The sequence below is a fragment of the Cornus florida genome, unplaced genomic scaffold (assembly GCF_030987335.1).
Source record: "Cornus florida cultivar Cherokee Brave unplaced genomic scaffold, ASM3098733v1 CherokeeBrave_3.0.0_Hap2_Chr11, whole genome shotgun sequence".
Lineage (NCBI taxonomy): Eukaryota > Viridiplantae > Streptophyta > Magnoliopsida > Cornales > Cornaceae > Cornus > Cornus florida.
In genome coordinates this window covers 74,151,477-74,175,449 of record NW_026775581.1, presented here as the reverse complement: position 1 = coordinate 74,175,449, position 23,973 = coordinate 74,151,477, and the positions used below count along the sequence as shown (strand labels likewise).

Here is a 23,973-nt window from a genome sequence, read left to right as displayed (position 1 = left end):
ATGCTTTTTGTCCAATAATTAGGTTTCTTGACCGATTGGCTCCATGAACAAATTTCATTGTTTATTGGAGCTGTGTTTTTGGTCTTTTTGAAGTGTTTTTTGATATGGGAATTATAGTAAAGCTAATGGATAAAATTGGAAGTGTTTCCAGTCTAGGCGCCTCAAACGGACACATGCACACACCCCTTGTGGTTGCTTTAATATCTATTTATATTTATATATGTATTTATATAAATGTTTGCGGCACATTTATTTTGGGTAAGTATTACTAATCTGAGTTCATGGTTTTTTCTCTTATGACGATTTATTCTTTCAGTTATAAACCTATTTTGATTAAAATTATAATAATTAAATTAAATTTAAAAGAGCTTAAAGATCAAATTCAAAAATTTAGGTGGTTTTTTCACCAAACTTCTTGTTTATGTTATTCAAAAATTTGAACTATCAGTGAAAGTTTCAGCTATTTTGTGGAATCAGGAACCTATCTAAGGGGCTGTTTGGCTACTGTTTTCAATTTCATATGAAAAAGAAATGTATTTGTTGTTTGGGAAAAAAGTTCGCGATGTTTGGATGATTTATACGTTATTCAAAAATTTAGGTGGTTTTTTCTCCCGAACTTCTTGTTTATGCTATTCAAAATTTTGAACAATCAGTGAAACTTTCAGCTATTTTGAGGAATCAGGAGCCTATCTAAGGAGCTGTTTGGCTACTGTTTTCAATTTCATATGAAATAGAAGTTACGTATTTGTTGTTTGGGAAAAAAGGTGCGCGATGTTTGGATGGTTTATACGTTATATTAACTTAAAAAAATTAGAATCTGTCAAAATTTAAGCCAAACATGCCATACAGAATTTCAATTGCAAATACATTTATAGGGATTCATCCTTTACGACACAGTCGATGAACATCGTCAATTGGTCTTAACAGTAACAAATGTCAATAAAGTGGTACTCTTGGTTGGATGATACTTGCGAAAGTTTCCAGATCAGTGATTTCATAGTTCAAACAAATAGATCAGTTATTATCCCACATATCTGCCTTCTTTTCATCACACATTTATACAATTTAATAAGAATTTTCTTTTATATACAGAGGGAAAATTTTCTTATATCACGTCATTGTCTGGCTTTAGAAACCAAAAAAAAAAATCACCAAAATAAAAAAATCAATAAAATAAAATTACAAATCGCAAAAACAGGCTCTTGCCAAATGGGAAAAAGGTAGAAACCTCAATTGACAAGCTATAATATACACACATGATTTCAAATTGTAGTGGATGGCAACTACAAATAATTGATTACCTATCAGATAAGATGGAGTCACTCCACGAAAGCAGGACATCCCGGGCAACGGACGGAAAGTCTGCAAGATAGACAATCCCAGCACAAGCAGCATATGTAAATCATCTAAAATAAAGTTCAGGGTTTTCTCTGATTTAAAAAAGAACCGATAATCAACCATGCTTAACATTTAATGAAAGTTTTACCTCGAGCTACCGCCACAGCCATAGTAGGAATATCTATTTGGTCTTCAACTAGTCTATAAACATCCACAAGCTATAGAAGACACATTTTTACAGTCAGCATTCTAATGGTTAGAGGCATATCACTAAAAACGCAGAATACTTGCTTCGTGTAACTCGTTTTACATACCTCTTGAATGTGAAGCTTGGAGTCTTCAGTCAAAGCAAGAAGAAGCTGCCTACGGATTCCTTCATCAACTAAGAAAAGGCGAGCTCCGTCCTTGATGGTGTCTGTGAGATCCAATTTTCTTTGAACCTGCCTGTCTCTTGACCTTTGCCTATTGAAATAGAAGTCCTGCTATTAAAATAGTTTCTATAAAGGTCAAGCAGAAATGGAAACAAAATAGAAAAGCGAAGGATGAAAAGATGCATACGTGTCCTTCACTTGCAGTGCAGGGTTGCTGCTCATCTTCGACACATTTTCCTTTGCTAGAACAATTAGGTTTTCAAGCCGTTTCCACTGGAAAATACCATCTTTAAATAGAACCTAACACATAGAGCAAGATTATTACAAAATTACAATTTGAGAAAACATCTATGGCCAATGCAATTTGGATGTGCCAACTAGGTCATTTGGTAATACACTGACGAATGACTGGTTACAACAAAAATTTCCATGGCTCAATGTCAAAGCATAAGAGAAAGAAATTCACATATTGCTATCTGACAAATTCAGCATAGGATGAGTCGTAAAGCAACTTGTGCAATTTCAACCATGCACAGTTGCTAATTCATAACAAAGCCGAACGTAAAAATGATAAATTTACTTCAATGAACCTATACTAAACTGGCCCACGTACTCTTCCTCAAATTATATGCACAAGTTAAAGCACCACTGGCAGTCAAAAACGCATCATCAACATTATATTTAGAACCACTATGGCGAGAAAATCACCAAGAAAAAGAAAAATGAAAATAATAACAATAATAAAGAAGCAAAAAATTTAGTGGAATAATTTGTGACAGAGCCATTTTACTCACAATCTCAATTATTGTGAAGGAGATTACTCTCAACTCCTCTGAGGTTTCTAATATTACAACCGCCTTCCCTCTAGGTTATTGCCATGATTACAACCTCCGTTCCAAATCCAAGCCAGTTAAGCCTTCCATGTAGAGGTCCTTCTCCCCCCACCCTTCTTTCTGCCCCCATTTCATTATAGCATGTGAGCTAGATATGCAGAAACAACTCTAGTGACAATCCTAACGTACAAGCCATTGGAACCTGATGAGTTACTCAAGGCTGTTCACAAAGTCACACTGTCCATTCTGGAGGAAAGGTAATTGTGACTTCTGTACAATAACTGGAAGAAATATATGTGGGTAATGCTACACATCATGAAATTTTTCGAGATATCACTCACAAACATTTATTGTGGGTTCATTTCATCTTATTGCACCACACAAATTTTGTTGATAGAATGAATATTTTTTTTTTCTTAGTTGGGCACTCACACACACATGCCTCCACAGAGGCTTGAACCCCTGACCTCTCTTTGAGAGGTAGGGGCTTGGTACCGCTAGACCACTGGCCTGTTGGTGATAGAATGAATATTTCATAGACGAGCATCCCGCCAAGTTTTTTTTAATTTCATAAAATGGGGAACCTTTATCAATGGACTTGAATTTTAGCCGTTCAATATTATCATTGAAATTCAAGCACAAAAATCAAATGGTCAAATACTTTAAAATCGTGTAAAAGTTGGTGGAGCCCTAATCCAGTGAGTCTTCTTTCTATCCATATGGTTCAAGTAACAAGATGAAATTAACTAGAGCCATAAAATTTTATTGTGATGGATGTCCCAGAAAAAAATAAAATAAAAATCATGATGAGTATTATTTTCCTTTATTATATATACATATAAATAAAAATTCCACAGCAATGGCATCTCACATTTTGTTGATCCAAAAACAACAACAAATTGCGTACAACTTTATATTTAGGAGGTAGATCTTAAAGCAGCTCCTTGGCTGTGCGTCCTCTTGACACTTTTCTCCTTCATTTATTTATTTCTTATTTTGCGTTTTTTTGTCCTTTTACGCTCATTACTGATATTAGAGTGGGAGAGCATTATTTCACCATCATAAGATGGTGCATCAAAATTTTTGTGCGTACTCCAATAAAGCTTCATGCTTTCTCAAATAGAGAGAGAGATTGCATCGTCATTTTCTTTATATACTGCTTTAGGATATTGAAGTTGGATAATTGTACGATAGCTGCTCAGTTTTGGAGGATTGTAAGATATGTTACCAACATGAGAACTTTTTGTGATGGTGAACATGGTAGGATGTGAAGGTATCAATGGCGTGGAAGTGCAGTTTTTGTTCTCTCTCTCTCCCTCCCTCTCCCTTTTATTGGGTTAAATACAAGATCATCACTTCATATACAAAAGATCACAAGGTCCAGTATGCGGCTGAGTGTGCTTTACTGGTACTAGTCACAACCAAGGCATGGTTCGCTGAGATTTGCATAAGCTATTCAAAGATCATAACCATAAATAGATTTGTGTTGTCCCTAAATTGCTCCTCTCATGGAGCTTGAGGCAGCAAAGAATTTCAAACAAGTTATTGTTGACTTGGGTAAGAGCAGGATTGAGGTACAGCAATCCTTGGGTGTAAGGCCAAGTTGGTCCAACAGAAATTCTTAAGCTTGACTAGAGGCGTCACCTCGAGGCGTCACATGTTCTCAGGGCCTTGCATTATCTGGCACTCAAACTCGCTGAACTGAACTTCACGACTTAATGTAACCCCTATGGTTATTCTTGCCTAAATGAAAATGACTTGCTTCTGTGAGTTCCTTGCCTGTGTAAACTGGTGTGTTCTTATTTTGGTCATGCCCTGCAGATGCCCTTTTCAGCCCTGCCTTATGAAGCACCAGTTTCATCAACATGGCATAAACTTTGCAGCTATGTTATTTGCTCAGTGTGCCCTAGTTTGGTGGTATCAAAGACATGAACACTATCATCTTACATGAAGAGATGGTGAGAAACCTTGGTGCGGTGACAATACCAATGTATGACTCAGACTTACAGACTACATGTCAAACTAGTATAGCTGCCCGTGGTCCAATCAGATCGAGTTATAATCAATAGATAAGTATATTAGTATTAGAATTATTAATAATGAAAAAGTTGAGAAAGAAAACATAAAGCAATGCAATTCACACAAAATATGATTTGTCACATAGGATAAGGCAGCTTCCTGTAAATCATTTAACAATAAAAAAATTATATTAATGAACATAAAATCATTTAATAATGACCTACCCAAAAAAAAAAAAGTTCAAGTAATGAACAGTAGAAAATAGAGATGCAACATAATCAATCCCTAGATAAGCACATGAATATCAGCATTATTGATAACAAAATTTTAAAACAAGAAAGGACTAGCTAACAATGGAATTGCTTCGAACAAGTATGGTTTAACACATTTTTTAAGGCTACCCATCAGAATTGTGAAAAAGAAAATAAAAGAAAAGTTATGGAACAATTAACTTTATATATATAGATCATGAACATTACTTATCAAAAAAAATATAGATCATGAACATGAAAAACAGAAAAAGTAATAAACAGTAGAGAGTATAAATGGATAGTCATTACGATGAACTAAACTGACCTGTATGAGGCGTTCACGTAGAGCAGGGTTCGGATCTGTTAGGAGGCGCTTTGCTACATACGGGTAGGCAACCTAGTAGAATGCTTGTTATGAATAAATTACATTAATAAATATAATGACAAAACATAGAAATTCATCGGCATGAGTAAAGAAGTTGGAAAATACTCCTTTTTGCCAAGGTAATTAGATATCTATTATTCCTACTTCATCTATTAAGCAGGTGCTAAATAATAGTATTAATGTATGGGTTTCATGGATAACATGGAAGATTAAAATTTTTAAGAATGTCTCAGTACAATTTCTTACCATGAGGATAAACTATAAGGTTGATAATTATGATTTATATGTGTAATTTGTACCGATATTAGCAAATTAGGTGAGAAGAACAATTAAGATTAGCTGAACTTTTTATCTCTGCACGCAGCATGTTAACAGTATAACAAAATTAAGGCGAATAATATTTTGATTGTATAGTTGTATTTCTTCACCACTAGAATCTCATATAGCATTTGCATAATCCTGAAAGGTGTATATTATAAGCATTTGAAGCACAAGAGATCATAAGATTGATAATATCTCCATTTCCTTCCCTATATGGTAAAAGTTTAAAAATCGTATGAATTATTCACATATTTAAGACATGACACAAAAAGTTAGAAATAACACAGGACAAAGATAAAAGAACAAAAAATTTCACCTCAAGAAATTTAAAATCTGGCTGCAGTGTGAAACAGATGCCTTCTTGAGTTAATAAAGAACGGATAACAAGAGAAAACCTCTCGGGTATCCGGATAGGATACTGGTACACCAGTTGATTGAATTTACCTGCAACATGTAAAACACAGGTCCTAACTGAATGCTCATTAAATGTTTAACAAGAAAAAAGAAATAATTTAATGTCAAGGAATAGGCTCAAAATAGATCATGTGTACTGTGTGTGTAATCACACAGACATAACTCAACAGTGATCAACAACAAATATGACACCCTAAACAAAAGTGAACTCCAGTAAGCACACATGTCCACAACAGTGATCAACCAACTTATATGACATCCTAAACAAAGTGGACTCAAAGGCTCTTGGTATTGATGATGAACCCACCCCAATAGAGGCGGAGACCAGGCATGCAGCTTTAAACTAAAGCCATTTTGTAGATTCAAATTATGCTGAATGGATTTAACAAGGGGAAAAAAGGGAATTCTATGTTTCATACATGAGAATTAATAAAAAAAATGTTCTAATATGCAAATTAGAGAAGGTACCAACAGCAAATGTAACCTGTAACAAAGAAATAGTCTTGAGAAGCAAGAGCGAGAACTGAAATGCAATTTTTTAAAAAAAAAAACACAGGACACTGCATTTACCTGTAACACTTCTGAAGTTAAAATCAGAAAGTCCTTTTCCAACAGAGTTCTGCCAAATTGCTTCTAAAGCTGGAACAATTGGAGAGACATCAGTGCCGCTAGCAAGGAAACCAAGTCTTGTAAAATCATTCGCCATCTCAGCATAATCCTCATTTACAGCATGGACAACAGCATCAATCAAAATCTGTTTATTTTGCTGGGAAAACAATAATGAAAGTAAATAAATAATATTAGTCTTCAAGAATCCTGAAATGGATTAGAAAGCTGGCGAAGCCTAGCAAATCTTTTGCTACATACAAATTAAAAAATAAAAAAAATGAAGAAGAAGAACTATCATATATCCTTCTAATTGAAAAGGGCAATAATAAGTATCATATATCCTTGTTTATTATTATTATTATTTTTAAATAACACTAGTTCGAAAAGTATGTAAGATCCTTCTAATTGTAGGAGGGAGAAAATACAGGTATCAACACTTCTCTGCTTTCTTTTTCGTATCTTTCACAATAAAAGCAAAAAAGTTCTTCATTTTTCAGTTATGTTCTGGGTAGTTCATTTTCCTGAAATTTCAATATTTCTTACCTGCATGATACCCTTATGCTTCAGTTCACAGATTTATTAGTGAGAAAGGAAAATAAAAATAAAGGGAAAGGGAAATAAAAACACAAAACAGTTTTCGATATATTTCCTCTCATCCTTGTATGAACAGACTAAATTTGTTGAAAATAAGAAAACTGAAAATGCAAAAGATATAAAATTTAAACTTTCTTCCTCCCTCCCACTCATATTTTCTTTTGCTCCATGTTTTCCATGGTAATAAAAAATAGGAGAACAATTTCCTTTGCGCTTTCTTGTCAGTTCCTTCACTAAATCTGCAACCAGCAAATCCTTCAATTCTTATATTTTTCAACAAAACCATTTTAACAGTCCTGATAATAGTCCAATTCTTGTCACAGACTATTGAGCTTGGCATAATACTGTACAATAGACATATCTTCCTGCTTGGTCTCATGAACCTTCTTCACCAATTCATGACCTGTGCATCATTTCTCATGTGAGAATAAGTCTGACCCACAACAGCCCAGATGACACTGGCTGAATCAAGAAGAAGATAACTACTACTGATATGTGGTTGCATCGAGTGTAACAACCAAAACATCACCAGTGAGCTCTCTGATTCCCATTGGTCATAAGAAGAATCCAATTACTTCGATTCTTCTTATGCTCCCAAGTTAAATAACCATACAGGCCACGTACCTGAACTGACAAACATGGGCAAGATCACGCTAAGCAATTGACTCCCATTCAATTTTGCAGGAATACTCTGGAGAGATGGGTTATCACCACGGGCAGACACATGGCCTAATCCGCCTCTCTCACTACTAGAAGCGCTTCCACTGACCACTGGCATTTTATCTCAATAAATTCAATAGCCAAAAAGATCCTCCTCTCTCACTACTAGAAAGCTTTCACTGACCACCGACATTTTATCTCAAATAATAAATTCAATAGCCAAAAACACCCAAAGAAATCTGAAAATTAAACTCACTTACCACATCAACAGAACAATCATACAACTACCAGCCTTGAGTTGGATGTCATAAATGTTAATTATTATCTACTCTAAATGATTAAGCTATTAGAGATGGTGTAACTTTAATAATTAAATCCTCCAAAACATCCCCTCATGTGTGACCTTCTTTTGGTCCAACACGTGTTTCAATTTTAATTATCAGGGTGACGGTGAGGTTTGAACTCTGAACCTTACCTACATTGATACTATGCTAACCACCATCTACTCTAAAAGTTTAATATATCAAAGTTCGTGTAACTTCAACATTTAAATCCTCTAAAATATCAAAAGTCAATTAAATACAATCCTGGACAAGAATAACATGCAGCAACACAATAGCATAAGATATTCTAAAAGAGCTGCAAGTCCAAATGAAACAAAAGACAATTCGATCCTTCAAATCGTGCAACCAAATGCAATACAATCATACAGATGGCCTAGTCGCAACCATCTGCGATGGATTGAAGCAAACTATCCAACCAAAAACAGCCTGCTAAGCAGATCAAAAAAAATATATCGCCTAAAAAAGTTCTGAAAAATGAGAAACCCTAGAAAATAGCTTTAAAAAATTCAGGGAAAAAAAAAAAACAGCATGCTCAGCAAGAAGAGTCAATGTAGGAGGATGGTTTTCGGGCCTTAACCTGCTGGTGTCAGCAAGATGTCAGCACACCTCCAGGCCTTTTCCAACTCTTTTGAGTGTTGTGATGTCCTTCCGACATTGATTGCTAGCTCTGATACTTTTATTTATTATATTATAAGGTTTGGATGATTGGGGTTTGAAGAGAGAGAAAGAAGAAGAGAGAATGAAAGAAAGGGTTGTAGGATATTTCTGACATCTCTGCACTAACATATTTATATTAATGAAAAATAAGATTTACAATAATACCCTGCATGGTAATATCCTGCTAATTATGCTCATTAGCCGAATATTCCCACATATTCCAACACACTGAGACTCTTAAGAGGCAAATGTGCCTTCTTAGTTTATCAATCGTAATCTTTCCTTCATTATGCTTGCCTTCTAGTTCTAGAGTTACTCTACACTTGAAGCATATCAAAGTTAAGCATTGATGCTGACTGGAGAGATAAATATCTCTCGATGCCCATTTTCTCTTACCATTTCCTCTTATTTCTTTCTTACAAACTTCTTCATATCAGAAACCCATATGTATTGCAAATAAAAGCTGATGAAGGAATGTTGAGAATATATCAGTGTCCTCTCTACTATAATGAACCTTGGCCTTTCTGTTTTTGTGTTTGCCCTCTACTTATTTTTCTACATACATATATACATATATATATATATATATATATATTTCTAACTAGAATGGAAGTTGGATCAAGAAAAATTTCTCTCATTATTCCCTTCCTTCGTGTCCATTTTTTAACTCACTCCCAAACATCTTTCTTCTGTTTTAAATTAAGGCTTACCTCTAGAGCTATTGATATACAACCAAATATATTATTGTTGAGATTTAATGCTGGGTTAGATCAAAAAATTGTTTCTTTAGCCCCTTTAGTCTTATGTTCTTTGGAAAATCCCACAATTTGCCAAAAGGAGAACATTACTTCGAATTTTTTTCCTTAATGATGTGTAGATCAGAAAAAAGCAACATTCTGACAGCTCTTGGTTGTTTTTGTTGTTGTTGTTGTACATCTGAAATTTATTATACTATTTTCAATAGAGGGTAAAATCAACAAAATAGTGTTTGTTGATAATTTTTTAGGAGATTTATCTCTTTCATGCTAGCGTTTTTTGTGTCGTATATACTCCACTTGTACATGGATTTCACCCAATTGAAGCCTCTTCAATATACTCTTAACTATCACAAAAATCAAAAGAATGACGTTATTTTAAAAGTGCCAGCCAACTAGATGCTTATGAATTTTGAAAAACATTATGGTCTGCCTTTCATAGTAGTCCAAAATCAAAAGAGGAACTGTTGGCTAATGTTTTTAAGAAGTACCAAAAGTTTAACACTATGTGTTGGAAATCATATCCATAAGTTGACTCAATGATTGTGGCAGATTTATTGGGTTTTCAATATAGGCTAATATTTAGGGATTTTATTTTTATTCTGATTTGATTTTATTCTCTTTATTCTGATTTAATTTTATTCTCTTTCCATATTTGTAATTTTCCTCTTGTATATAATGATAGTCAAGCTCTCAAATTGAGTACGCCAATTTTACCAAGTTACTTTTTGGTATCAGAGCCTCAAACCTACGCCTCCCCCCTCTCTCTTTCACCACCTCTTTTAATCTCTCTCTCTATCTCGTCACAGTCCCTTCCCTATTTCTTTTTTTCCTTTTCTTCACAGACCCTCTCTCTTTTTCAGGCCGTTGTTGCGACAGTCCTAGGGAGAGCCAATCTCCTCTAGGTTCGACCTCTGTAGGGGTATTCCCTTAGTCTTTTTCATGCACTAAGGGTCAGAAGACGTGTTTGTAATTTTTTGGGACTACCGGGACATTCGGCAGCATTTTCGGATCAGACCGTCGTGTCTCCGGCTTCTTGGTTTGATCAAAATCAGGTTTATTCCTCCTTTATTTGAAATTATTGGTAATCTGTTGAATTGTTCTATTTAATATTATGGCTGAATCAAGTAATAATAAAAAAACTCTCTTTTCGGCGCAACACACACCGGCTCAACGAGTTACTAGTGTGCTGTTGAATGGCCGTAATTTTGCATCCTGGGCTCATTCCCTCCGCCTCTATGTTGGTGGAAAAGGCAAATCAGGGTAGATTTTGGGTACTGAAAAGATGCCAGATATTAAAGATCCTAAATATGCTCAGTGGGATATGGAAAATTGCACCATTTTAGGATGGATGTTTAATTCTATGGAGGAACGCATTTATAATATATTCATGTTTTATGACTCTGTTAATGACTTGTGGACTGCTTTGAATCAAATGTATGCTCATTCTAGGAATGATGCTCGTATTTTTGAATTATACCAAGATATTGCTAAGGCCTCGCAGGAAGGCCTGAATTTGTCTGTAGCTGATTATTTTGGGTATTTTAGATCTCGCTGGGAGGAACTAGCTCAATATGAGCCTCTCAGTGAATTTCCTTCCGAAGCAGCCTCTCTTCTTGTCAAACGTCTTGATCGTCAGCATACCTATCAGTTTTTGATGAGATTACGCCCAGAATTTGAACCACTAAAGTCTCAGATCTTGAATGCATCACCAATGCCATCCCTGTTGGAAGCCTTTGCTACTGTTGATGGTGAAGCACGCAGGCACCGTTTAATTTAGCCCTCACTTGTTCCTCTACCAGTGTCTGAGCCTGCTGGGGATAGTATGGCTTTTGCAGCCAACTTTGGATTACGAGCTTCTGGAGGTCAGCTTATTTGTCACCATTGTGGAGGGGTTGGACATGTTAAGGTTCGTTACTTCAAACTTCATCCTAAACTGAAGCAAAAATTTTCTAGGAACCATTTATCTGGAACTAGTTCTTCTCGTACTGCGGCTGTTGCAGAAACTCCTGTTACTACTGGTGGATCTACTGTATTTCCTGAACTGAGCCAGCTTCAGTCTCAGATTAGGCAGATCCAAGACCATCTTGGCTCCCTTGCTTCTAGAGTTGAAGCTCCTTCAGCTGCTCCCATTGCCACTATTGCTACAGGTACTCCTACTGCATTTCATGTTAAGGCCAAACAGCCCACTAGGGTTCTGGATTCTGGGGCCAATAATCACATGACTGGTGAGTTATCAGTTTTTTCTTCTAATGTCATACCTGTTACCCAATCTGTGTATCTTGCGGATGGCTCTACATCTTACATTCACAGTAAGGGTGATATTTGTCTATATCCTGATATTACTCTTTCATTTGTCCTTCATGTACCTAAACTTGCCTTTAACCTTTTATCTGTTAGCCGGCTTGCAAAAAACCTCCAATGTGCAGTTATATTCTTACTAGATCACTGTTTGTTGCAGGACCTTTGTTCGAAGAGGATTTTTGGCAAGGGTTATGAGCGTGATGGGCTTTACTACTTTGGGGAACCAATAGGAACGAGTCTTCAAGCTTCTGTCCTACCTAATTCTAGTGTTTATGATGTTTCTTTTCGCACCTTTAGTCTATGGCATGCATGTTTGGGGCATGTAAACTTTCAGTATCTATGTCTATTGTTTCCTTTGTTAAATAAAGCATGTAAGGACCATAAGTTTCAATGTGAAGTTTGTGAACTTTCTAAACATACTAGAACTAGCTATATTTCTCATATGAGTCGTGCTCCTAGTATGTTTGATCTTATTCATTCTGATGTCCGAGGCCCTTCCCCAGTTACTGCTTTCTCTGGACATTGATATTATGTGACATTTATTGATGATTATTCTCGTTGTACTTGGGTTTATTTATTGAAAAAGAAATTTGATGTATTTCTTTTATTTACCCAGTTTCTTCGAATGATCAAAACCCAGTATAACACTGTTGTCCGTAATATTCGTTCTGATAATGGACGAGAATATGTTTCGAATGAGTTCCGGACTGAACTTAATAAAAAGGGGATTTTACATTAACTCACTTGCCCCTACACTCCTGAGCAAAATGGCGTGGCTGAAAGCAAAAACCGTCATCTTATGTCTGTGGTCCGATGTCTTCTGAGTAGTATGCATGTGCCTAAATTCTATTGGCACATGGTTGTTTTTACAGCTGCTTTTCTGATTAATCGTACTCCCGGTCGAGTTTTGGGTGGTAAGGTCCCACTTCAGATTCTCTAGCCTGATTATACATTGTTTCACCTTCTGCCTCGTGTTTTCGGCTGTACTTGTTTTGTTCATAACCGTAGTCCTTCTCGTCATAAACTTGATGATAAATCTATTAGGTGTATTTTCTTGGGGTATTCTGCTATGTCAAAGGACTATCGTTGTTATGATCCTGTGACCAAACATATGTATTATTCTCTTGATGTGACATTTCATGAAACTGTTCCTTTTTATAGTACTAATTCTGTGGTACATGATTCTCTCTCTTTTGATCTGGAGAAGGAGATTTCTCCTATTGCCCGTCCTGTTCCTCTTTTTGAAAATCACACTGTCCTGGAATCTCCTTCTCCATCCATGCAGGGTTCCCCTCCACCTTTGCAGGTCTACTCTTGTCACCATCACACTCAACCTCCCCTGCCAGAATCATCTTCAGAACCAGGTCCAGTTAACTTTCCTTCTCCTATGGCACCTACCATTCCTGAGAATACCTCTCGTTATCCTACCCGTGATCGTCACCCTCCTAATTGGTATGGTTTTTCTAGTAGCACTAACCACCCTATTTCCCAGTATGTCTCATATGATGGTCTTTCAGGTGCATATAAATCCTTCCTGGGCAAGATTGGGACCGTTTCTATTCCTCGATTCGTGTCAGAGGCCCTCCAGGATCCCAATTAGGTGTCTGCCATGACAACATAAATGGATGCTTTACAACATAATAATACATGGGAACTTGTTGCTTTACTTGCTGAGGAGAAAACGGTTGGCTACAAATGGGTCTTTAATGTGAAGTACTTAGCCGATGGTTCTATTGATCCGTATAAGGCTTGATTGGTGGCAAAAGGCTTTACTCAGATTCCGGGTAAAGACTTTAGTGCTACCTTTGCTCCTATGGCAAAGTTGACGCCTGTGCGACTGTTTATCTCCTTGTCTGCTGCCCATTCTTGGCCTCTGCATCAGTTAGATGTCAAGAATGCATTTCTTAATGGAGACTTACTTGAGACTATATATATGGATCCACCCACTGGATTTCGGACTGAGGGGGAGTATGCTGGGAAAGTTTGTAGGCTGCGAAAGTCTCTTTATGGTCTGAAGCAATCTTCTAGAGCTTGGTTTAGTCGTTTCAGCGATGTTGTTCTATCCATGGGCTTTGCGTTGCCACTTAGACCATACTTGCTTTATTCGACGTCGCTCTGATGGTTGTTACATTATGTTATTGGTATATGTAGATGATATCATTATCACAGGTGATGATACTTCAGGGATTGCTCAGGCGAAACTTCATCTTCAAAAGTCCTTTGATGTGAAGGTCTTAGGTCCTCTTCGATATTTTCTTGGAATTGAGGTTGCTAGATCCCGTCGTGGAATTTCTTTATCTCAAAGGAAATATGTTTTGGATCTTCTTCAAGACACTGGCATGCTTGGGTGTCGACTTGCTTCCACTCCTATGGACCCCAATCTCAAACTCTCTGTTGAGTCAGGGGAATTACATTCAGATCCATCCGTGTATCAACGTTTAGTAGGTCGTCTTATCTACTTGACTAACACAAGGCCCGATTTGACATTTGCTGTTAGTGTGGTTAGTCAATTCATGCATGCCCCTCGCTCAACTCATATGGATGCAGTCTACCATATTTTGAGGTATCTTAAGTCGTGCCCTGGTCTTGGTCTGTTCTATGCCTCAGGAAATCAGTCTGGACTCTCATGCTTTACTGATGCAGACTATGCTGGATGTAAGACAGATAGACGTTCTACCTCTGGCTTCTGTACTTTCTATGGTAATCATCTCATATCATGGAAGAGTAAGAAGCAAGCTGTTGTCTCTAGATCCTCTGCTGAAGCTGAATATCGAGCTACCGAGCTATGGCTCAAGGTACTTGTGAGCTCCTTTGGCTTCAATCAATTTTGGGAGAGTTGGGTCTTGTAGAGAAAGGTTCTTCAAGGCTGTTTTGTGACAATAAATCGGCCATTATGCTTGCTTCCGATTCTGTTTTACATGAAAGGTCGAAACATATTGAGGTAGACATTCACTTTATTCGAGAGAAGGTTCAATCAGGTATCATTAATCCTATTTTTATTCCCTCTTCCGAACAGACTGCAGATGTGTTCACAAAGTCTGTTGGGCCTTCTCTTCTCCAGTCTTCCATAGTCAAGCTGGGCTTGGTCAACATATTTGCTCCAGCTTGAGGGAGAGTGTTGGAAATCATATCCATAAGTTGACTCAATGATTGTGGCAGATTTATTGGGTTTTCAATATAGGCTAATATTTAGGGATTTGATTTTTATTCTGATTTGATTTTATTCTCTTTATTCTGATTTGATTTTATTCTCTTTCCATATTTGTAATTTTCCTCTTGTATATAATGATAGTCAGGCTCTCAAATTGAGTACGCCAATTTTACCAAGTTATTTTTCTATGGTTTGCATTTCTTAGCAAAAATAAAGAAATTTGTTCCTTACCCGATTTGGAGCCTCTTCAATATACTCTTAACTATCGCAAAAATCAAAAGAATGACGTGTAATTAAAAGTGACATCTGACTAGATATTAATACCAATTTTGCAATATATTATGGTCTGCTTTTCATAGTAGTACAAAATCAAAAGAGGAACTGTTGGCTAATGTTTTTAAAAAGCACAAAAAGTTCAACACTATGGTTTGCATTTCTTAACAAAAATAAAGAAATTTGTCCCTTTTGCAATTTTTACTCACATCAACACAAGTTTGCCTAGACAGTCCTCAGGGTCTAGTGAAATAATATCGTCATGTAAAACTATTTTAATAAATATATACAGAAAAAGAGAGATTTTGTATCCCAGAACCAAGATCTAGTTTGAGCATTTACTTAAAAAAATTAATAAATAAATAAAAAAGATACCCTGAATGAAAGGGTTTTGATTAATATGTCAAAGATGAGAGAAAATGAGGCCTTCATGAGAGAGAGAGAGAGAAAGAGAGAGGGAGAGAGAGAGGACCCATCTTATTCTAGGACAATATTTCTACTGAAAATATCTTTGAAGTACAAATATTACCTCACTTAGCTCAGCCACATTCCCAAAGTCCACATAAGCAATTCGTCCATCACGCATAGCAAAGATATTTCCTGGGTGTGGATCGCCATGGAACAGCCCGAATTCTAGCAACTGTCGCAGCGCAGCACTCACACCAACAGTCAAAAATCCATTTACATCAATCCCTGCCTCCTTAATAGCCTGAATAACATGGAGTAATATATATAAATACATGAATATAGTAGGCATGCTAAAGCACTGCTGTCAGAAAGAAATATGTATTCAAACCTTTGGGTTAGTGCACCGTATACCATCAATCCATTCCATTACCAAAACACGTGAACCAGAGAGTTGTTTATAAACCCGAGGAATTTTTACAGTAGGATCATCTTTAAAGTTCACCAGAAAATCCTCAATATTACGAGCTTCCTGAATAAGAAAAGTAGTGCCAACTTATTATATGTAAAATTATAATTTTAAATACCTGTGTCAACATAACACGATAAGGTGGCAATTCGTATTTGTGGGTTGTGTTTGTGTCGTGTCGATGTAAGGGTATTATACTAAATAGGTAAACCCAAACTCAACCAATTTAATAATCGTGTCAAGAATCTTCAACACTAACTCAACCCGTTTATTAAACAGGTAAGCGTGTTAACCCGTTTAATGACCTGTTTATCAAAATGAGACATTTAATATTTAATCAAATACTAAATAATAGAAAAAAAAATGGTAATAATTAACCCAAATATTCAAAATAAAAAGAAAAATCATAAGGCATAGATAAGTTTTATGTTAAAATGATTTAACTATCCATAGTAATTGGGTTTAAACAGGTAACATATTACATAGGTCATATTCATGATTATAACATGCTCATTTAAATGGGTCATAAACGGGTTACACGGGTTGAATCCCTCAACCCTAACCCGACACGGTTAAGTAAACGGGTTAATCGTGTCGACCCTTTTATGACCCAAACCCGTTTATGCCAAACCCAAACCCTTTTAACTCGTGTCGTGTCGTAATTTGCCACCCCGACATAAATATGAATAAATACATGGAAGAAGAAGAAAAAGCTTAATTTGATATCAAAGACGGGTAGAAAATTTATGAGACTAGTGAAAACCCCTTTTTTCACCACATTCTATTTAATGTCAATTCTAACTGAGTATATCCTTAAATGATAATAACATATACATTACACTATTGCACAATACATTAAATGTGCACGACACATCTAAATTCCTGTACCCGACTTTTGGACATATTTCAAGTTAGATAAGGCTTTTAGACATATACCCACACCCGCACCCTATACACATATTAAACTCCATGTAACATGGGCATATACTACATCAACATGTACAACGGATACTTTGTGGGAGTTTCAATGTCCATGAAGTGAGAGTCATAAAGTGAACTTACATGAACCTTTTGGCCAGCAAAATGCATAAAATTAAAGCTCCGGACTAATGTGGCTCAATCTAATATTATTTTTATCTAAAGCATCATTTAATTTAATTATTTTGTTGGAAAAAGAAGAACAATGTAAAATAGTACCAAGGTGTAATCAAGCTCCTCCAAAAGCTTCTCACCAAACTCATCGACTATAAGTTCTGCATTGCATCCCAGCTTCTGTAGACTGATTCCATTTAATAATGACGCAAGATTACGGAAAAGAAAAAGATCCCGATAGATAATAGGCTCTATCTGTGGCCTTTGCACCTGCAAGTAAAGAAAACAATATTATCCATGTTAAGCCAGATGATGTCTACTGGTTGGTAGTGAGAGGACTCTTAGTACCTGCATACCCAAAAGTATCCATCTTAATATTTGTTTTATTATTATTATTATTATTAATGACAGCCAATGTTATGAGCTCACTTATAAAATTAATGATGAAAATGTATTTGAAAACAAAAATAAAAAAACCTCATGTTGTATTAGGGGGATAAAGAAGAAGGAAAAGGGAACAAAAGAAAAAAAATTAAGCATTGGATATCTTCTAGGGACATACTAGTCTTTTCAGTGTAATTCCAATTGAGATATGTCTATACAAGTGAGAGAAGAAAAGAAATAATCTCTCTCACACAAAAATTCCCCAAACAATGTGTTCATCTTCGCTTTTCTTTGAACCCTAATTTTAACATGGTATCAGAGCAGGTAGGTCACGTGTTCAAACCTCACCGTCACCCTCATCTAAATTGAAACACGTGTTGGACCAAAAGAAAGCCAGTCGTGAGGGGGCGTGTTTAAGGATTTAAATTACACCCTCTCTAATAGCTCAAGCTTTCGGAGTAGATGGTTTTTAACAAGTACCTTTACCTTTGACCCAAAACTGAAGTTTTAGCAATATCATTAAAATATCCACTTAACCAAAATAGAATAATTTTGCCTCTTTGTTTCATAGAACACAAGTGGTTCTTTACAGTAGCAACACAACTGCACACTTGCACCAACACTTGCTATTTAATAAGATCAGCCATAGAAACAAATTTGCGTAATGTTATAGCCAACTTACATACAATGAAGGTTTCTACATCAAAATACTATATATTCACGAACAATAGATGGCAGATGAAAGTTACGGACTGGTTTGGTAATGTCTTCAAACGTTATTTTCATTTTGACTTTTTTCTAAAACACATCCTGGATGAGGTTCCATTGTGTATGCCGGTTGCTAATCACGTTGCTTTGATTAGTAAAGCTAACATCAGAATAAATGCTAAAGTTGAGATTTAAAGAGAAGTTCTAGAATTGAGAAGGGATTGAGATTAGTAAGACTAGAACTAAATAAATAGAAAATAAAATAAATAAATAAATAATAGAAATACAAGAGGGATGCAATGAAAATTAGAGTCAAGAGACACCAAATGCCAACAATTTCATTACCTAGATTTGATGTGGCTACATTACGAGTAATGCTAGGGGATGAAAAATACCAAAGATAAATATGAGTTGAGATAGTAAGGAAAGATATTATTGCATGTGGTTTATATAAATAAAGTAATGACACGAGATACAGCAGAATAAAAGAAGATATGAAGCCAATCCTAAATAAGAAGACCAAAATATTTGAGTTGAAAATTTCTGAAATATCGAATCATTGAATATATATGTGTGTATGTGTATGTGTATGTATATATATATTAACGAATTCTTTTTGGATCCCTTTCATTTTCTAATAGAATCAATTTTTTGGAGAACTCAAAAAATTACATTCAATAGTTTCTTCAGGAGGGGAATTTTAGAAAAAAATTAGGAATAGTTTTCAAAAACACACAGCTTAATAAATTCTCTATGTAATTTTCAAATTTTGCTTTTTGAGAATATATTTTCAAAAATTATACCAAGCAGGCCCTACACAACATTGACCAAAACTGATATTCCCAACTTTGGAAAACATCACCACCCAACAAATGGAGACTTCTTCAACCCAGCAAATTGGGACGAGTTTCAACTTGTGTGGAGAAGGAATAAATAACAAGTTACGAAAGGCAACACAAAAACCGCTTACAACCTTAATAGCAACATCCTCTCCTGAGGAACGTAGAGTAGCTCGGTAAACTTGACCCAAACTTGCGGCTGCTATTGTCTCTGATGAAATTTTGCTGAAAACAGCTTCAAGGGGTTGGCCCAATTCCTCTTCTATAATTTTGAAGGCAACCTGACAAATTGTTAAACCACTCACTGCTCAAGGAATAGGAATAACACTCATCATGATAAAAGAAAAATGACTCTTAACAAAAACCAATGACAGACTTCAGTTAAGTACCTGATTGGGAAAAGGAGGAACATCATCCTGAAGAATGCAAAGTTCATTCATATAATCTTCTCTAATAATATCGGGTCTGTTTGCAAGAACCTGGTTAAAAAAAGAAGGATGGGGAAACATCCAATCAATAGGGAAATCTAAGAACATAGAAGCATATTAAATGCAGTTGGTTTTAAGTCAGACCATAGCTTAAACTACATTGACAAGTCAAATGTCCAAAATGAGGCAGCTCATGACATGAACATGCATGTAATTATATAAAAAACTAGAAAATGAATCACCTTCTTAGCTTGAGTATCTTAAAATAAATTTATCATACATCAAGCCAATAACCCAAGTTTAATCCTCAAGTCTTTTTCCTAATACTTTCTGTTATAAAGTAACTATAATCTAGTATTGGAAAATAATTATAGAAAATCAAATTGCACATGCAAATATGGCCATAAAATCACCATATCTGGACCAAAATTTAGAGGCAGGTAATCACTTATTGAAAGATAATCGAACCATGTGCAAAGGAATGTGGCAGATCTATTTCCGGGATTCATCGAAGCCTGCACTCATTCCGACCATGGTGGATTTAAACAATACATTATTGAATGCAACACACATAATCTCTTTACTAAACGCCCAAATGGAAGATGAAAACACTTCCAAAAATTATCGAAAGTTTTTCAATTTCTCAATAATACAATACACATTAATTGTGTATACTACTCTAGATATATGATGGAAAAAATATATTATTATTCTCGCTTTCTCTATATACCACATACAAAGTGGATCAGAAGATGCACCGTTTAGAAGAGGAAGAGTTGATTGCCTAGAAGGTAAGCTACAAAGAGGCTGACCAAAACTTACATGAAATAAAGTAATTGAAATTGATTTTAAAAATTAAATATTAAAGGATATATGGTGTATAAAAGGAAAGAATGGAAAACGAGAATTCATGCTGCCAACCCCACCCATATGGGATAAAGGCAAGGATGATGATGATTTTTGGAGAGAGCACCAACCACTTCGATAAACCTTGATTAGGTCCTGTTTAGAATACATCAGAATAGTCTAGGGTAGGTAATTTATTTAGTAAAATATCAATATGAGGGTTGCAAGGATGAGTGTTATTCTCATTCCCAAAACCTTTTTTTTTTTTTTTAATTCTCAATTCTCTCTTTTCCCATGATCATTTTTTTCTGCAACCCTAATTTCAACAGGTTTTGCATTCCGACTTGATATCTGAAACACTGATTGGAGTCATGCTAACGTCATCATGATGTTGACATTAGCATCTGTATGGCCAAAACTCAAAGAGAATATTTCAACCAGCCTTAATTTTCTAAGAATTATGATCTGTGTACAATTGTTTGAATCCATTTTATGTGAATTTTCAGTTTTTGAAAGATTTTTAGAAAAAAAGGGCTGAATTTATAATAAGTAATTCCAGTTTTTGGATGAAGTTTTTGGATAAACCTGACTCTATGGAGTGTGACCCTAGGAAGCACAGCCATGGACATGGACGTGACACAGATACGACACAATACGAACATGACAATACACAAATCTCAAAAAAATAGGACACGACACAGCAAGAATACGTCAATATATATATATATATATATATATACACACACACACACACATATATATTATTATAACTTTTTAAACTTTCCCAATGATACAATACTCATTTATTTGATATATGATGGAAAAATATATTACCATTCTCGCTTTCTCTCTAATTTAAATTTTTTTTTTTTTTCTAACTCCAATAAATTTTAAAATTCGAGGTAAGCCCCAAGGTTTTTAAGAAAAACATTTACAATATGACCCGTCGTGCCCCAAAACTAGTGCTGGCTGTTTCTTTGTGTATCCAGCCATGTCCTCGGCATATCCGTGCCGTGTCTGTCTAAAAAAAAACAATCATTTAAAAATGTGGACACTTCTAGCTGTATTGGACATGTGTCTGGCTGTGTCCTAGCGTGCACTGCCACGGCACCTCTGACGGAGTGTCCGTGCTTCCTAGAGTACGCCTAGGCCGTAAGAGACTTCTTGGTTGATGTCATTACGAAGTTGTCACCATACGGCGGGTTTTGGCTCTCTGTATGGTTCAACTGGCATAGGAAGCTTCCATTTTGTGGTTATTCTTTTTACCTTCACAACAGCGATGCTGAGCTAAATTCATAATTTTTGTTATATTCTTGCTTTCTGAGTATGCTTTGGTGGATTTGTGATGCTTAGCTAAGCAAAGAATTATAAGTAGACAGATAAAAGAGCACACAATAGAGAATGCACAGAACAGTAGAATTTAGCTCAAACCTGCCCAGCTTTGATAAAAGAAGGCCCCAAATCACATAAGAGATTCCTAAGCTGCCGAGCACGAAAAGGAACAACTTCTTCATCACGACCAACAAAGCAATCATACATCAAGGTAGACCAATAGAATCCCAAACTCCAAACTATCTCAATTCCACGACCAACCAGAGACAGAATTGCACCTCTAGATTCCAATACCTTATTCCTTACCTAATAACCAAACAAATATATACACATATACACACAATCGGTAAGAAATGTTGAACATCAAATTGAAGTGAATTTATATATCAAACTGAACAAGTTATGTCAAATCTTACATACTGTATCGGGTGAGTACTTTCGAAACGGAACGCAAACGCCACGTTCGATATCAAGCTGTTCCAAGGCACTACTACTGGGCTTTTTTCCCGACTGTAGTGCTTCGGTTTGGGCCGAAGTCCGGCTTCTTCTTGGACTGCCGTTGATGGAATTGGCATCCGCAGAAGCCATTTTCGATGCTATTCGCTGTAATTTTCCCTTGTTTGTTGTTTGAAACACAACAGTTTGACTACCAATTGAAGCTTGCCGAGACATGTACCCGACGAAATTATAGCTCGAAGAAGTGCATAATATCGATTCCATAGTTGAATAGAAGAGGGCACGAATCTGCAAATGAAACCCTAGATGATTGGGGGAGGTGAGACAAAGGGAAGAGAGAGAGACTGTGGAGAAGCCACGTAAGTTGGGTGATGAATTTAGCAAGTAGGAGCGCGCAGCAATTTTTCAGCTTCAAAATTCTGTTATTTTTAATAAGGAATTGAATCAATCAGATCTGAAAACAAAAACAGACCACACAAAAAGCAGTTTGAAAACGTATTTTTATTTGACAAAAATATGCAGTTTTGTTACTTTTGTACAATGTAAAAATAATAATAATAATAATCTATATCTATATACATTTTTATTATTTTTATACATTTTTTAATGTACAAAAATAAAGTAATAAAAGAGTTTCCATTTAATGTATTGTTTTTTTAAATATTTTTTATAGAGAATATTGAGAATTTATGTAGCTTGCACTTTTTGAATTTACAATCCACCTCTATAATATTAAATTTTTTAAAAAAATTTATCAAATATTATTTCAAGTATTTAACATAAAATTTGAATAACTTGCACCTTTTGAATTTTTCCTTTGATTTTTTTCAACAGTTACGAACTACTTGCATAATATTGAGAATTTAAATAGCTTGCACATTTTAATTTTTTTATTTTTCAACAGTTACAAACTACTTCTAATTTTAAATTTTTATAAATTAATAATTTAGGTTTTTAATAGAAGAATTCAAATAGTTTGCAGCTTTTGAATTTCTTTCAACAATTACGAAATCATCTCCATTATATTACGAATTTAAATACTGTTTTTTATAAACAAAATTAAAATAATAAAGTTTTTCCTTTCATTAAACTAAAAGTGTATTGCAAGAATTTTAATTAAATGTGTTGTTTCTTCTTCTTCTTCTTCTTCTTTCTATGGATAATATTGAGAATTTAAATAGCTTGAAGCTTTTGACTTTTCCCAGTAGTTACAAACCACTTCTATAATAATGATTGTTTTTTTTTTTATCAAATAAAATTTTAAGTATTGAATAGTAATCTTCCTCATGTCATATATTATTATTGTTATTATTTATATTATGTTATTATATATTATTTATAATTATAAAAATATTTATTTGTTTTAAAAAATTTGAACTACATACATTGCGCCTATATTTTTCCTAATAATAAATAAAGATTATTCTAATAGAACAAAATGAAAGTGCAATATATATTAAAAAGCGATAATTGCCATCACACACGTGACAAATCAACTAAGAAATCTTTATTTTATCCTTATTCTATGGACTAAAATGTTTTGGAAAATCAGGTTGGTGCTCCGTATAAAGTTAAGATTACAAATAGTTTTACTTGTATTTATACTTTTTGAAGTGAGAATTTCATCACCTGAAGATGATGCGCTTATATCAAATCCTAATCACCCCAATTGAATATTAAAGTCATGATACAATTAGGACTATACCAATTTTTAAAAATATTTTTAGGATAATTT

General features: G+C 35.1%; 1 protein-coding gene across 4 annotated transcripts; it reads right to left on the bottom strand.

Annotated features, from left to right (window-relative positions):
* Positions 1–1,064: 1,064 nt before the first annotated feature.
* On the bottom strand, positions 1,065–22,682 carry LOC132282643 (protein ACTIVITY OF BC1 COMPLEX KINASE 1, chloroplastic). 4 transcript variants are annotated; one of them, XM_059784387.1, is made up of 14 exons: positions 22,199–22,677; positions 21,882–22,088; positions 19,566–19,655; positions 19,311–19,457; positions 17,351–17,515; positions 16,076–16,216; positions 15,809–15,988; positions 6,503–6,698; positions 5,835–5,962; positions 5,138–5,209; positions 1,897–2,009; positions 1,653–1,800; positions 1,487–1,556; positions 1,065–1,362 (listed from the first exon to the last, which is right to left on the bottom strand). In XM_059784387.1, exons 1-14 carry the CDS (start codon positions 22,355–22,357, stop codon positions 1,298–1,300), a joined length of 1,881 nt encoding a protein of 626 aa, XP_059640370.1. In that variant the 5' UTR covers positions 22,358–22,677; the 3' UTR covers positions 1,065–1,297. The 4 variants fall into 4 exon arrangements, 2 of the variants coding, with proteins under 2 accessions (XP_059640370.1, XP_059640369.1); XM_059784386.1 differs by having other exon boundaries at positions 22,203–22,677; XR_009471807.1 differs by lacking the exon at positions 1,065–1,362 and having other exon boundaries at positions 1,653–1,820; positions 22,203–22,682.
* Positions 22,683–23,973: the final 1,291 nt, after the last annotated feature.

Coding starts and splice junctions, on each gene's coding strand:
- LOC132282643 (XM_059784386.1), bottom strand. CDS start 22,502: ATGGAATCGATATTATGCACTTCTTCGAGCTATAATTTCGTCGGGTAC. Junction 19,458..19,565: donor TTCCTCCTTTTCCCAATCAG/GTACTTAACTGA, acceptor ACAATTTGTCAG/GTTGCCTTCAAAATTATAGA. Junction 5,210..5,834: donor CAGATTTTAAATTTCTTGAG/GTGAAATTTTTT, acceptor GCATTCTACTAG/GTTGCCTACCCGTATGTAGC.